Below are 16,287 nucleotides of genomic sequence, written 5' to 3'. Positions count from 1 at the left end.
TCAATGGCCAAGCACTGTGTAGCTCTCTTAAATACCAACAATGGCTAGTGAGAGGGAAGCTATAGGCTGCCCCCCCTCCCTGGTTTCCCATTGTCTTTATTGGTGGTGCTGCTAAGGGGTGGGTGGGGGGTGGGAGGAGGTAGGGACAGGAGGGGAAGGGGATCGCTGATAAACTTTGCCAAAGTATATTTTACTGAAAAGTCCAGAGGTTGCGTTAAAGTACAAATGTGCGTTTATACTGATGCCATATCCTGGTTGTAATTCTAGAACTTGTCTTGACGAGTTTGCTTAAGGCTAGCTTTGGCATTCAACCATACCACAGAGATTTGCTTTTCTGTTTTTGCTTTGCATTGTTCTCTGTGGTATAGACCACACAAAGGAAATACAGGACCATCGATTATCAATTTGGAGGGGATATTTGAGTGTATATATAGCACCAGTATTGAATTCTTTACCACCAGTGGGACAATTTTTCTGAAGATGATTATTTCTTGTCATATATGTCTTTTCTATTTATGTTTGTATGGGATTCATTTATGGCATTTGTAGGACTCAGATTACAAACCTCAATAGAAAGAATTCATTCATCCTTCAAAACACAGCCTGGTCACTTCCTCTGGGAAGTCTCCTGTGATTTCTCTGGGCTCAATAAGGCTTTTAGCTCTCCATGTCATTGTATTTTATCAGTGGTTCCCAAACTGCTACGTTTTGGACTCACCTGGGATGTTTTTTGTTTTTGTTTTTAACACCGATATCTGACTCCCACTCTCAGACATTCTGGCATAATAGTTTTGGGGTACAACCTGGGCATTAAAATGTTTAAAAGCTCCCTACATGGGTCTAATGTAAAATCAGGTTAGAGAACTGTCTGTATCATATTCTCATTGTTGGTTTACTATCCATCAGGCGAAACCATCAAGGCTAAGGCATTATACCCATTATACCGTGCACCATCCATAGAATATAACACAATGCCTGGCATACTCTGGTCACTCCAAAAATGATTGAACACGTGAACATCCACTGCACAAATATGGAAAGGTTCATACAAACATTACTGCTGAAACCACCACAGCTTTATTTTTTTATTTTATTTTATTTTTATTTATTTATTTATTTTTATTTATTTATGATAGTCACAGAGAGAGAGAGAGAGAGGCAGAGACATAGGCAGAGGGAGAAGCAGGCTCCGTGCACCGGGAGCCTGATGTGGGATTCGATCCCGGGTCTCCAGGATTGTGCCCTGGGCCAAAGGCAGGCACCAAACCGCTGTGCCACACAGGGATCCCTATTTTTTTATTTTATTTAAAAAATTTTATTTATTCATGAGAAACACACAAAGAGAGGTAGAGAAGCAGACTCCTGGCAGGGAGCCTGATGTGGGACTCCATCCCCGGACCAGGATCACGTCCTGGGCCGAGGGCAGATGCTCAACCACTGAACCACCCAGGCGTCCCTCACCACAGCTTTAATAAAAGTCTAGAGCCATCACTATTGGTTGGTTACAACAGAACTTCTCCATTCATGGCAACTGCTCAGGAAAAGCATTCTGGATTCATTTGTTTGTTTTAAGCAACTCTTATCCATAGAAAAAGGCTTTTACCAAACCTTGTAAAATGTTTTGGGGTTTTTAAGGTCTCCCCGTTTTTCAAAAGTGTGCTTTGCCCTAAATTTCTTGGGAATTAAATTGCCCAAGTTCTGCTTCCTCTCTTTGGGAGGGTGAAATGCTGGATTCCCTTTAGGACATGTATTTGAAGTGACATATTTATGGAAATTACCACCCACTTTTGAAATTCAGGGCATAACTCTGACAGCTGAATCCAGCCCTAACAGAATTCTATTTACAACTTTCCTAGACAAGCCAGATTAGCTGTTCTACACGAGCGAATACACGAGCAAGTAGAACATTAAAACACACACACCCCACATTGCTTCTGTGGAGAACACAATGCAGGATTGATCATGCTGGTGATGACACAATTCTTTCAGAGTTGTTGAAACACTTGGGTGGAAGCAGAGCCATACAAATAAAACTAATCCAAGAGTTTGGGGAGGCATTTAGGGAAGGACTCCTTATGTTGATGTATTGGGAATGACATAGCCTTTCTAGAAGTCAGTTTATCAATGTGAATTAAAAACTAACAAAATATTTCTAAATAACCATACCTTTTGAGCTAGTAATTCGGCTTCTGAGAATCTATCTTAAATAGGCATGTGCTGAGATTAGCTACAAAGAGTTTCATCATAATGGAAACTGTTTTGCAGGAAAAATATTTATGGACATAGAAATAAACTCATGACATAAGTTAAACAGAGTCCCAAACAAAATCTATGCTATAAATCCACGTTAGTAAACAAACACACCAAAATCATTTATCTGCATAGAAAAGTGGTTTGGAAAGATGTATGCTAAGGTGATAACAATGTTTTTCTCTAAGCAGAAGGTTTGGGGTGATTCTCTGCATGTTTGTTTTTCTTACATTTTAACAAAGAGCGATAAATTATTCTGTACTTTTAACAAGTACTGTTTTCTTGTTGATGTCATTATTACTAATTTGCTTTCAGTGAAGCTGATTAGTGTGTGGACTGCTTTTGCATTTACAGCTTGGTAGCTGATCTGATAGGCCTTAGTGACATCTCAGATGCCAACCTTTATGTAGCATACTTGTCATAATTGTGCCAAACTACCCAGAGTAAGGGCTGTCTTCGTCCCGGATGTCTTGCTTCTAACCAGTAAGGACTGTAATAGATTTATCTCCTAGACCTGCATTACTGTAATGAATTCATTCCAAGATACTTCTGAATTATGAAAATACTGTAATTATAGTTGATTCTACTCCAAAATGGATAATTAACTTTTTAAGGAAGCAAATGAGTATATGAAAGCTCTTTGATTTGTAATTGTGTTACCCTAACACATTAGAGGGGCACTTGGTACTTAGAATGAAGAAGCATAAGGAATAGGGAAAAGTTCATGTATTAATTCAACAAATATTTATCGATAGCCTATCTACCATTTATCGATAACCTACCTGGCACCTAAGAAGAGGTGCCAGGATCTCTTCTTGGCCTGGAACATAGTTGTAAATGATGCAGTTAAGTTCCTTGGCCTCATGAAACCCATAGTTGGAAGGTAACAGAGGTAGAATATAAAATTGTACATAGGGGGATTGCTGGGTGGCTCAGCGGTTTCGCGCCTGCCTTTGGCCCAGGGCGCGATCCTGGAGTCCCGGGATCGAGTCCCGCGTCGGGCTCCCGGCATGGAGCCTGCTTCTCCCTCTGCCTGTGTCTCTGCCTCTCTCTCTCTCTATGTCTATCATAAATAAATAAATAAAAATAAATCTTTAAAATAAAATAAAATAAAATTGTACATAGACTTTCTAAACTTTGATACTAGGTAGGGTTTTGCAGAAAATAATGTGTAGTGATTAGGAGCGGGGAGGAGCATTTTACTTAGAAAAGCCATCTCTGAGGAGGTGACATTTGCTTTAAGATTTAAGAAATGAAACGGAACCAGATGTGTGAAGTCTGAGGATATCCAGGTGGGGGAAATGGTAAGCAGCCTACATTGGCATGAGATCTTGGCCTATCCAAGAGCTGGCATAGAAGCCAAGTATTTAGAAGTTGATAAATGAGAATGATTGAATTCAGTGATGTTGATGTTGCGAGGGGCCATATCCTAAAGAGCCTTATTGAACACAGCAGTGAGATTGACTTTGACCTAACTGGTGACTCTTGGAGGGCCTTAGACATGTAAGGGAGAGGGATTGCTTTTAACTTTTTGAACAGTTATCTGACTATGTATTTGAAGAAGGGATCCTAGGATAGAAGCACAGACACAGGGAGACCATTGAAGAGGCTGTGGTAGTAGCTCAGGTGAGAGGTGATGGTGGCCTGCTAGCCTAGCATGGTAGCAGGATTATGAGATGAGGATGGATTCACAGAGTGTGTAAGGAGTAGAGTTGCCCTGACTTCCTGAAGGTTTGTCTATAGGACAATAAAGTCAGTGGAATGCCTAGTCTGGAGATTGTGAGTAATGGAACAACTGGAAATCTTATAATGTGGGGGCTATCCTGTATATTGTAGAGAAATTTGGAGATTGGAATATTCTGGAACATTATTTGATGACTTTGAGTCACACCCTCCCTTCTCCATTACCTTCAAACTTTATTTGCATTTTTGCCTGTGGTTGGAGAAGGGCCAGGTCTTGCTTTGACTTGGAACGTAAATCTGAAGAGAAGGGATGGGAGAGCCATTGGGTCTTAAATTTTATGTATTCCTATTTGGGTGTTTAGAAAAACGAAATGGGGAATACTATATTTTTAAATCTAGGACAAAGAGCAGTGTGACTCTGCCGTCATCAGCATATGCTTCTCAAACATTAATTGTATATTTGGCAATCTGAGAGTTTTGTTAAAATGCAGATTCTGATTCCCTCGGCCTGGGCTGGTCCTGATGCTATGTTTGCTGATAATCTCTGAGGTGATGCTGTGCTGCTGGTCCAAGGAGCAGTCCTGGCGTAGTAGCAGAGGTCTTCCGGGTGCTGTTATTAGTGGAGATCCGTCATGGCTGCATGCTACAGGCCCTCCTCATATGCTTGTCACATGGCTGCTATGGCATTTTCTTGATTTGTCCTAGGAAATTTACTTTTGGTTGAGTGAGCAACAGGGTCAAAGAAGTCCTTTCAGAGACTACATGATTCAGAAGCTAGGGGAAACAGAAGAGCAGAAAGAGCTTGGGGTTTGCAGTGTGAAGATCTGACTTTGTGTCTTGGCTCTACCACTGGGCCTGTTCATGTCGGAGGAGTCTTGGCACTCCTCTGAGTTTGTTTCTCTCGAGGGCAGCAGGGTCCTAAAATCATCTCCCTCACAGTGCTGAGGTACGCTGTGAAGAAGAGAGGTGAATGGGCTTGCTCTGTGAACTACAGAGCACCACGTCGATGTCCATATCCCCACTGCTGTGCCTACAATGACGACTGTTTCTGTGGGCCTATCCTTGCTGGTGTTCTTGCTGGATTGGGAGCAGAGACCTATGATTCCGCTGGTGAAAAAGAAATGACACATTTTCTCTTTTCTCTCCTTCCCCTTACTCCCCACCCCGTCTACACCACAGCGATTGAAACACAGAGCACCAGCTCCGAGGAACTGGTCCCAAGCCCTCCGTCTCCACTTCCTCCCCCTCGTGTGTACAAACCCTGCTTCGTCTGCCAGGACAAATCATCGGGGTACCACTATGGGGTCAGCGCCTGTGAGGGCTGTAAGGTGAGTATCCACGCTCCTGTGTCCTGTGGGGGTCACCTGCTCAGCTCCAGAAGCAGGTTGCTTTGCCACCTGTAATGCCACCTCTGGTGTGATGGTCTCAGCTGGACTTGATGGTTTAATTTCTTCCTTATATCTCATGAGTTAAAAATTCCTTAACTTCTGCAAATGACTGATTGGGGCCAAACGTTCTGGGGCCCTTAAAATAACATAACAGTTCTTTGCAGGTAACAAGAGCTTTTTGAAGGAGTCCTGAAAAGCATCATCCTGTTTCTCTTTAAAACGTGCCGTCTGCTGTCTTTGTAGTTTTATTTTATTTTTAAATATGACTGACAATCCACTAAATCAACTTGCTGAGAATCCAAGGTTGAAATTGGGATTTATCTTCTGGCTGTTTCCTCAGCCCTGTGGCCTTTGAATTACAGTTTGATTTTCAGCCTGTAGGGACTTGCTACTGTGTGCATGTCATAAATTCAGGAGAGCTGGATTTAACGTTCCAGCCTGCAGAGTAGTGGAGGCTGAACATGTGTCAAAGAGGGTATGGCTGCTTTGAATCAAGCTAGACAATTGCTATCGAGTCCAACAGTCTTAATTGAATGAGAGAGCTGCTTTTTTTTTTTTTTTTGAAAGAGAGAAAAGAAACAAAGAATGACTTCATAGACAAGTCCAACTCATCCACAGATAGTTTTTCAAAGGAACTATTGCTGTCTAGAGCTAGCCCTTCCCCAGATAGATAGCTTCTTTATGGTCTGTCCTACAGTTGGTCAGACCTGTTCTTTATATAGCTCCATTGGATGATTCTTTGTAGTGGTAAACATGTTGCAATAACATTACAGGTGCTCCCCTCAGGTGCTCTGTGGCATTTTGTATTTGGCTTGTCAGAGCTAGCTTCATTGTCATTGTATGTCTGGGTTAGGCACTGTGATGTAACAACCATCCTAAGGCTGAATGGCTTAACACAGCCACTTTTCATTCAGCCTACAGTTCTATGTGGTAGCACTTGAGGCCAGCCTCCTCTGGATGGTCACCTGCTCTCAGCCATGCTATCTCTGGTCAGTTGTGGGTTCACTAGCTGGATGTGTTTCTGGGGGTTGCAGAGGGCACTTGTTGGCTGATGACTCTTGGTGCGCTGATGACATATGGTGTCTCATGCCTATTGGGCTGGTACTGGCTTATTTGCACTGGCAGGGTTCCAGAAGAAAGAACAGAGGCATCCAAGATCTCCTGAGGCCTAGGCTCATGTATGGCACACCGTCACCGCTGACACATTCTGTTGGCCAAAGTAAGACATAAGGCCAGTGATACTTGGGAAGGTAGAAATATAAACTCAACTTTCTAATGCAAGGTGCCGCAAAGTCACATTTTAAAAGACAGGAATATAGGAAAAGGAGAAACGGGGTCATTTTTGCATGAAGTCTACCACACTGAATGCCTTACTGTCCGTGACGAAGAGTTGGAATCCTAGCTTGAGTGTGCAGAGCCTCACACACAGTCTGGCGTATAGTGGGTACTTTAAAGATATAGGCTGAACAAACACAGGAATGTCACTCAGCTCCTAAAAGAAATGATGTGAGTTTTCCCTTCTTTTCAAGCCACTTGAATAAACATGGATTACTGTACTGAGGAAGGCTAATTTAGAGAGCATCTCTCTCTCTGCCTTTGGGATTGTGTTGGTTGTTTTAAAGGAGTGTCTTTTCCTCTAGTAGCTTCAGATAAGGTGGTCAGGAAAGTTCACACAACTGCCACTTGGCAGCTGGAGAAAAAGCAAAACATTTGTGTGTCTAATTATTACTTTTATTATTGATTGCTAGCTGAACCTGCTTAAGTGTATCTTGAGATTTGAGAAAGCCACAACCAAACACCAGTTTACTTTGCCCACTTGTACAACATATAAATAAACCCTTTCCTAGTGATCATTTGAAAGTTAAATCAAAAGACACTCTTTTATTTCAAAAAATGTTAAGTCATGTCCTGTCCAGAAATTGGAATGCAGTTATGTTCTAACTCAGCTTACCTGCTCCCATTATGTCCTAGGAAAAAGAAATTATCCAGCATCTCTCGTCCCTGCCAGATTCCAGGCCCTACAATATTCAGCTGTTTCACAGTCTGTACAGTACACACTGTTTTAATCAGCTCTTAGTCAGCTAATTCCCTGACCTCTTGCTTTAATTTTGAACTCTGATTCTTTTTAGGAAAAACCCCAACAAAAACAAAGTCCGTACCAGCACAGGCAACTTTGATAAACTTGGTGAAGCTGTTCAAAGTCATGTTATGGCATAACTTTGTAACAGAGTAAGAGGCCAAGAAGGCTGGCCAGACTTATTGAGGTTTGAGGGGTTCTGTATTGTGGGTACGTCTCTGAAAACGTGGACTGCCTTTCCCCTGGGTTTGTTGAGAAAGACTGGTCTGCGTTTTGGCTTACTGGGAAAATATAATTGTAGAATTCACAGAACTGAAAACCGTTAAGGCCAAAGTATAACGTAACAGATGAAGGAGAAGAAATACAATTTAAAAAATTAAATATAACAGCATTTTTGAAAGTTACTAAGACAGTGCAAAATTTATTGTATAAAAAATAGAAAATTAAAACCACCATAGTTCTACCCTGGGAGAAAACCTCTGTTAAGTCTATTTTTTCTATGAATATATGTGTGTGTGTATTGTTATCTTTGGTTTTTATATATATATATAAAAGAATTTTGGGCTGCATGCCGGTTTTAATCTGCTTTTTAAATTTAATAATCTTTCATGACCAAAATTTAAATAACTGCTTAAGTGTTTGTTGTTAGAACATTAATGAGTAATTTATGGTTATATCATAGTTTATTTAATGAATTCCCTGTTGTTCATTTAAGGTGTTTGCAGGTTTTCTCTGTTATAAATAATACTTTAATACATAACCTTGAGGTATACCTGTGATAATTTTTTTTAGGATAAATTATAAGAATTGGAATTCCTAGGTCATTGGCTTTGAATATTTTAAAGACTTTTGATACACATTGCCAAAATGCCCTCTAAAAGAGACATATCAATTTATGTTCTGTTAGTCTGTTAAAAGGTAATCATTTTAGAGACTATCTATTAGGAATCTATCCCATGTGATAATAAGCTAATGAATCAAGAAACAACTTCTCTTCTGGAGTTATGCCTATATTTCCTTTGGTTGTTTATAATGAGTCTAATACATGTTATCATTTTGGGCTCCCAGCAGATGGGAGCCTGATTGACCTATAAGGGCTGGCCTTTTTTGGCTAGAGATCAAAGATCACTCTTCTGGGTTTCCCAACCCAGAGCCTCTGCTCTAAAATAGGACTCTCCAACAGAACCTAGTTGACAGCTATAAGAAGTAATGCCCAAGGTGGCTTCAGTCTGTCATGATCAGGATGGCCTTATTGACTATTGTTTGCAGAAGACAACCTTCCACTTTCTTAAGGAACAGGTGGCAGTTTCAGACTCAATTTAATGAATAGGTTATGGTCCATCTCTGGGAATGGCCAGTGGCTACTGCATTGACATAATATTACCATGGCAACATAACCACTAAATGCGCCCCTGGGATGTCCCCTTTAGGGGATTTCCAGCTAAGCAATGGCAGTTTTTTGCAAGAGATACAGAGTACATAAAGTGAACATGTGTTGTGGTTAGCCAAGAGGGTTCAACAATATAAAGTGATAAAGTTGATTTTCATGTGTCCTTGAGAAACAGCTTCATTGCTCATAGCTAGAATTTATGCAAACTTTTGGCCTTCATCATATTTTATATTAATTATGGAGTTTAGAGTGAGAACACCAGGATTTAAATTCTAGTTAGGCTACTTAATAACTTTGTGACCTTGGGCAAACATCTTTAACTCTCAGTGTCTCTCTCTTCTCATCTGGAAAAACAGAGTTAATAATACTGCATATTTCATAATCTTGTGAGTATAAAGTGAGTTACTATGAAGCATACAGACAGTACCTGGCACATAGTAAATGGTATATACATTCGGTTATGGTTTATGTTATCATAAACTTAATGACTTTTGTACAGTGATGTAACATCAATTATACTCTTAGTATACTTTCTTGTAAGCTCTTTTAGCAATTCTCCATTTCTTTATACCAAAGATAAACACTGCCGCTTTTCTTCAAGACTCAAGTTAGGACCCAACCACTTCATGGAACTTACCCTGATTACTCCATTACAGGGGTTGGGAAATCATTTCTGTAAAGAACCAAAACATTTTAGGCTATGAAGGCCATCTGGTCTCTGTCACAACTACTCAACTCTGTCATTATAGTATGAAAGGAGCCAAAGATAGTATGTTAAAGAATGGCCATGGGCATGTTTCAATAAAACTTTATTTATAATAATAAGCTGTGGGACACACTTGGCCCTTGGGCCTGGTTTCCTGAGCTCTGCTAAAGTACATGGTGATATGCTCTTTTTTTTTACAGTATCTAAAACTCAGAAGCTGATGGTCCAAAGCACTCATGCCAGAGGAGCCAGGCCAGTTGTTTCTTGTGGACTGCAGCACAGGGAATGCGGTACTTCTTCCCCATTTCCTTCAGAAATGGTGTTTAACAAAAATTGATGTCCACTTGCCCAGAGCTCCCCAGTGGGAGCTTTAAGACTAGTCTCTGTTTTTACTCCATCCCCTCATTCCAACTCAGCTCCTACTTCTTTATCATCCAAAGTCAGAGAAATTAGCTTCCAGAAACACCTAGAATCTTACTTTGGAGAGGTTTGTGGGATGTATTCTATGAACTACGGTGTTGGTAAGATTTTCTTGCTTAAAAAAATAACCTAAATGTTGTTGGCTTAAACAATAGGCATGAATCGTTGGTCACAATTCTGTGCAGGTTTTCTTATCTTGGAGGGCTTGTCTTGAGTCAGGTGGTTTAGATGGCCTCATATGACTGGGTCCTTGGCAGGATGACTGGATCCTCTTCACATGTTATCAGTTCTCATCCATTAGCCTAGCCTGGACTTGTTCACATGGTGGTGGATGGGTTGCCATCAGTAAGAGAGGATGAGCACCAACGTGCAAACCTCTGGTTGCATCACATTTGCTCACGTCCCATTGGTGAAACAAGTTATGTGGTGAAGTTACATGGTCTGATGGGTGGAGAAATTGACTCCACCTTTGAAGGGGAAAGTGGCAAAGTGACCTTGCAAAAGAGTGAGTATATTAGAGCTGGCATTTGATTACATACCATCCTCAACTCCTGATTTCATGTGTAAGTCTGTTCTGACAGCTGGATTCACCATCCCTTCATCTGTTAGCAGATAATTATTGAACACCTACTAAGTTCCAGGGCCTTTGCCAGACACTGGAGATACAACGCCAGAGACATGTTCCTCCTGGACCTTACTGTCTCGTGCAAATGACATACAGATGATATCTGTATTGAGTTGGAAGAAAAGGGACAGAAAGACTGGTAAACAACAGTGGAGAGGTACCTGATTTACTGGGGAGTCAGAGGAAGTCTTATGACCAGCTTTGTGAGTAACAGGGAAAAGTGTTTCAGGGCAGAAACTGAGTACTTGGAATCCAGGACTATTTCTTCCTTTCTTTGCTGTATCCTTTGCCTTCCTTTCTTTGCTGCTCTGGGCCTCAACAGATTTATAAAACTCACATTCACAAGTTTGAACCCAGTCCTACGCCAAATACAGTGGTAAAGTTATTTCTGACTAATTAATTATGTGCAGTATTGTACTCATTTCTTGTTAGGGATGGCTAATATGATACGGGTATTTATAAGTTGAGGGGTGGGTAAGGGGAAGGAGAAAACTGCCCTTGTTGGGTACCTTCTCTATACCAGGCATTGGGGCATTGTATACTCTTATTTATTTATCACAAGAGCACAGTAGGGGGTAGGCTCAATAATACCCATTTTACAGATGAGGAAACTGAGTTTCAGAGAGGTAATGGAACTTGGCTAAATTCACACAGCTAGTCTTTTCGAGGGCAGGGATTGAACTCCTAGGGCTGCTGGAAGACATTCATTCCCCTGCTTTTGCCACATTGAAACAGAAGGCGGGAAGCAGTGATATGTTATGTTCTGGAGTGGGGGGTCTCATTAAAAACAGGTGGGAGTATCGTCTCAATCATTTCATAAAAGAAATGACATTTCTGTAACAAAAAGTAAAAGAAAGAAGAGCATACAAGGCAGTCTTTCCCAAGAAGGGATGGTTAACAGACATGACCCACCCACGGGCACAGTCCCAAATGCTGCTTTGTCCCTGTTTGCTCTGCTCTGCCATTGATGGGTGGGAACTTCCCATCCATAAGCTGGCGTTGGGGAGCCTCTGTCCAGCTCCCATGGAGAGCCTCCGGGTGCCGCCATGATGGTGCGCCTTCCCCACAAGGGCACAGAGGAAATGCTTGCTCAAGGTCACACTGGTAGCCTTCTATTTAAAGCCGCCTTTAAGAGTTTAGACTCCACTAGCCCCCTCAGTCCCTCAGGGCTAATTTTGTCCATTTTCTCATCTGCCTTTGTTTTCTTTGCTGCTGAAGAAGGGAGGCCCTCATCTCCATGACAGTTGGGCTGCTGGGCTGTTTTTTTCCTGGCAGACAGCAAAGTAGTATGCTCTGTCACAAAAAGTTTTGCAATCAGGAAGATGGATGTCTGCACTTAATTTTAGACCTTCTATTAAATACTACAAATGTGCTTAATGATTTTATTTGACCAAGGGCATTTAAAACAACTTTTTTTTTCCTGGTTTTTTTTTTTTTTTTTTTCCCGTTTTTTCCGTTTTTGTGGTTTTAATTGGCATGGATAAACATGAACATTGTGCTCTGTCTGGAGACCATTTCTGGCTTTGCTGCCCTGAGAGTTGCTTCTGTTCAGAGTTTCCTGCAGTATTGAGCCCCCAGAACGATATACCATGCTAAAGGCAAGAACAAAATCTGGACAATGTCTGCACTGCATGCTTTAATAGCTGAAAGTGAATTGTGAAGCTTGCCATTAAGTTCGTTATCATAGTTCTTGAACTGCACAAAGTAGGTCCTCTAGTAGACCCAAAGAGCTATTCTCCTTATTAACATCGGCTAACAGTGGAGAATTGACTTATTCTCTCATTAATCAGACATCTATTAAACAACTTCTGAGATAGGCTGTAGGTGTATTTTGTTCCCAAAGTTGTATCCCAGTGTTTATAAGGTACATAGGTCAGTGCCTGTTGGGTACATGGTAAATATTTATGGCCTGAATGGATGAATGAAAAGCAGGGAGACAAACAGTGCATGTACCATGTGCCGGGACACCTAGGGGGTTTGGTGAGTGCAGAGACAGAGCCTCCCATCCCTCTGATACGTTCAGGGAAGACTTTATACAAGAGACGATTTTATAGATGTAGAGGCAATTTCTAGATGGGAAAAGGGAGAGAAGAGTTCGAGGCACAGGTTGAAGACAAGAGTACTTGGAATAGCCTATGAAGAATTATGTGGAAAATGAAATTTATCCATTCTGTTGACATCAGTTTTGCATAGCCCTGTGCAAGCCACTGGGGATCTGCCAGGCTTTTTTTTTTTTTTTTTTTAATTTTTTATTTAAATTCAATTTGCCAACATAGTATAACACCCAGTGCTCATCCCATTAAGTGCCCTCCTTAGTGCCCATCACCGAGTCATCCTATCTCCCTACCCCCCTCCCTTTCCACAACCATTTGTTTCCCAGATTTAGGAGTCTCTCATGGTTTGTCTTCCTCTCTAATTTTTCCCCATTCAGTTTCTCTCATTTCCCTTATAGTCCCTTTCACTGTTTCTTGTATTCCACATATCAGTTAAACCATATGATGATTGTCCTTCTCTGACTGACTTACTTCACTCAGCATAATACCCTCCAGTTCATCCATGTCAAAGCAAATGGTAGGTACTAGTCCTTTCTGATGGCTGAGTAATATTCCATTGTACATATATACCATATCTTCTTTATCCATTCATCTGTCGAAGGACATCATGGCTCCTTCTACAGTTTGGCCATTGTGGACATTGCTGCTGTGAACATTGGGGTGCAGGTGTCCCAGGGTTGCACTACATCAGTATCTTTGGGGTAACTAACCTATAATGCAATTGCTCAGCCAGGCTTTAAAGACACTCTGGAGGACTCATTGCATATCATTTCCTCAAAAAGCCTTTTCCCAAACCCCCTTCGATATTTTTTATTGTTCTCCTTTGTAGCACTTCACTGCAACTGGAAGCAGCTTATTATTTATGGAGTCATTGGTTTGATACCAGCCTCTTCTTTCAGACTAGAAGTGGGCTGGGCTCAGTGCCTAGCACAGTGCTCTGCACCTCGTAGGGCCTCAGTGCATGAAGGATTTTCATCACCAATTAGTTCTAATTATATAGTAATACAGTAATATATGACATAATCAAGCAGGTATATAATTCTATGGTAATGCACATAGTAGTATAATTTTATACATCCTATCTAATTAATTGCATCTAATTATATAGGGTTGATGATGCGTTATTGAAAACTTTTATAAAACTTATAAACAGGAAAAAGCTTTTCACGACCAGAGTGCAGCTCATTTTCTTAATAATTCCTGCCTTCTACCTCAGAGTTAACCCTTCTGTGCAAAAGATTTATCTTTTCTTTGATGCCATCCGGAAGCAAACTGTTACGGCTAGCAACTAGAATGATATACTCAAGAACACCGTGGGCTCTTAGTGCTTTAAAAGAAATAAAAATCTCAACATCTAGAATCTGCTCCCATGTGGAGAAACATCAAGACCACTGAAATGGCAATCTGGCTTTTCCCAGTAATAGATCCTACTGAAGGAGAAAACACTTTTCTTCTTCTGGATAAATGTTCTAAATTGAGAAATCATTTTGTTTGAAAAGGCAGAAAGGTCTTTTTTTTTTTTTTTTTCCTGGCATATGAATAAACAGGAAGTGGAGGGTATATTTTGAATTAGCCTGCAACTCTGTATTTTTCTTTGCTCCTGCTGTATTGGTAAAATACTTTATTTAATTTAGTGGTTTTAAATGGTTCATACATTTTCTAATTGTTAAAAGTTCATAAATGCTGTTGAAATGCTCACTTTGCTTGTATTTAAAAATATCTGGAGCACTTTCATTGGCCATTTTAGTTACATCAAACAAGGTAAAGGTCCAACATTTTTGGTGAGAGTTTTACCTCCGTCATACAGTAGAGAAGCAGTTCCCAATATTCATGTCATAGTTAACCTGTTGCTTTGAAAATGGCTTACCTCCCAGGGATGTCTCAAGTGCCTGTTTCATGTTTTGGTCAGTTAAAAAAAAATCACCAAAAACCAACACTATTTTTTTCTGATTTAAAGCAAATGGTGGGAAGGTGGGAGGAAGCAAAAGAAGTTGCTTTTACAGAATTCCTAGGGACCGTCATCTAAAAGTGAATTGTGACAATGTCTTACAATTACACCAAACAAAAACAAAAATATATTTTTGTCAGAGAAATAAAAGTATACTTCCAGGGTTTCCTGAGAGTGCTAGAAATTATGACTGAAATCATTTCTGTTTAAATCAAATTTACACCATCCTAGGTGATGATTTAGTTACTTTTGGGAAATGAGTGTTTTCAGCCTTTTCTCTTTCTAAACCTTTTACTAGAGAGGTTAAATAGAGAGCTTTCAGTTCGGTATTTCCTCCTCCTAGGTGAACTCTTAGAAAAAAGTAATAAGTGAAATTGGCAAAGGCATCCTGTTGTAGCAGCCCCTTTATTTCTCTTCATGAGGGCACAACTGTGAGCTCTCAGTTTCCCCTCTATTTTGGTTGCTTCGCTCCCATCTGCAGACCAGGGTAAGCCCACAGAAACAATAAAAATATCTTACGTTGATTATTGCCTTTTAATGTTTCTAGAGCACTTTCACATATAGAATTAAGCTGAGCTTAGCTGCGGTACCAAAAACAAACCAGAATAACCCAGAAACCACACTAAAATGTGTGATACCTCATACAGATTTTTTTCCTTTTCATATAACAGTTCAAGGTATGTATTCCAGGTAGATTTCTTCTCTCTTCCACACAGAGATTAGGAAGTCTGGCTCCCTCCAGCATTCTAGCTTGGCATCCACTAGGTCCTTAGCATCATGTGGAATGAGAAAGAGTGCATGGAAGAAGCAAGGGCCTGAAGTGGGATGCATCATTCAGCCAGAACTGCTCATATGACCAAAAGCAAGTGCAAGAAACGTAGTCTAGCCATATGCCTGGGTACAGACCGATTGTTCTGGAAAGAAATAATGAATTCAATGGAGAGCTAACAGTTTCTGCCTTAGGTTTTTTTCTATTTGATCTTTATACCAATTAGAGAAGTAGGTGGCATGGGCTTTGCCCCCTCCAATATTTGAGGAAACTTTTAAGAGTCTATGGGACCAAGTTCTACCATCCACACTCTTGATTTATAACCTAATTCGGTTAGTTGAAGTGATTTATTGTGGAAACCAACTTGAATACGTTTCTGCATTTAATTTTCCCCGAATCTTATCAAACTGTCTTTTCAAAGTGTATGATTCTTAAACATCTCCATTTTCCTATCATGTTCCGTTTTGATATTTTGAGAGACTTACCCTTACAGCTAGACCTCTAGCAGGGGTTAGATTCCACAAGGCAAAAATCACAGGTAACCAGAATGACCCCAGAAAATCCCTTCGGCAAGCCGGCTCTTGGAGACTACTGGCGTGTGTCTTGTCACTAAGACCTACAAAGCCAGTTCTTCCTCCAGCTTTGGAAACCAGATGGAACAGTTGCTTTGTTTTCATGCTGTACCAAACATATGTGTCCTTAAGCACAAGAATCATACTCATGTCATGAAAATCCCACATCATTCTAGATACGTCTTTGTTAGTGAACTGCCTCTACCATAATAGTTTCTTTGGGATTTGGGATTTCTCTTGTGCCCTATACGAACTGGTTCTTTTTTTGATTTGTTTCTGTATTTGTTCAGTGTTTTTCCACTTCAGAAAGGCAGCTAGATGTGTCATATGGATGAGCAGTGCCAGAATGGGGAAAACTTTGTCCTGTGGACCCTAGAACTCATCCCTGAAAAAAACTCTAGAGCG

The 16,287-nt window shown here is 40.6% G+C and overlaps 1 protein-coding gene across 7 annotated transcripts in view; it reads left to right on the top strand.

The window, feature by feature from the left end:
* RARB (retinoic acid receptor beta) overlaps positions 1-16,287 on the top strand; it is a 725,304-nt gene that overhangs the window by 579,051 nt on the left and 129,966 nt on the right. For 4 of the 7 annotated variants that reach the window (XM_035705024.2, XM_025461026.3, XM_025461022.3 and 1 more), the window contains one exon: positions 5,113-5,261. In XM_035705024.2, the coding sequence (XP_035560917.1) occupies positions 5,113-5,261 (149 nt within the window). Of the gene's footprint in view, positions 1-5,112; positions 5,262-6,247; positions 6,311-6,407; positions 6,541-9,694; positions 9,785-16,287 lie in introns of those variants that run through there. The other 3 variants (XM_049100109.1, XM_049100110.1, XM_025461023.3) reach the window with 3 other exon arrangements.

This window comes from Canis lupus, chromosome 23, assembly GCF_003254725.2.
Source record: "Canis lupus dingo isolate Sandy chromosome 23, ASM325472v2, whole genome shotgun sequence".
NCBI lineage: Eukaryota > Metazoa > Chordata > Mammalia > Carnivora > Canidae > Canis > Canis lupus.
Note: the sequence above shows the minus strand (reverse complement) of the source record. Positions and strands in the feature narration are given on the sequence as shown.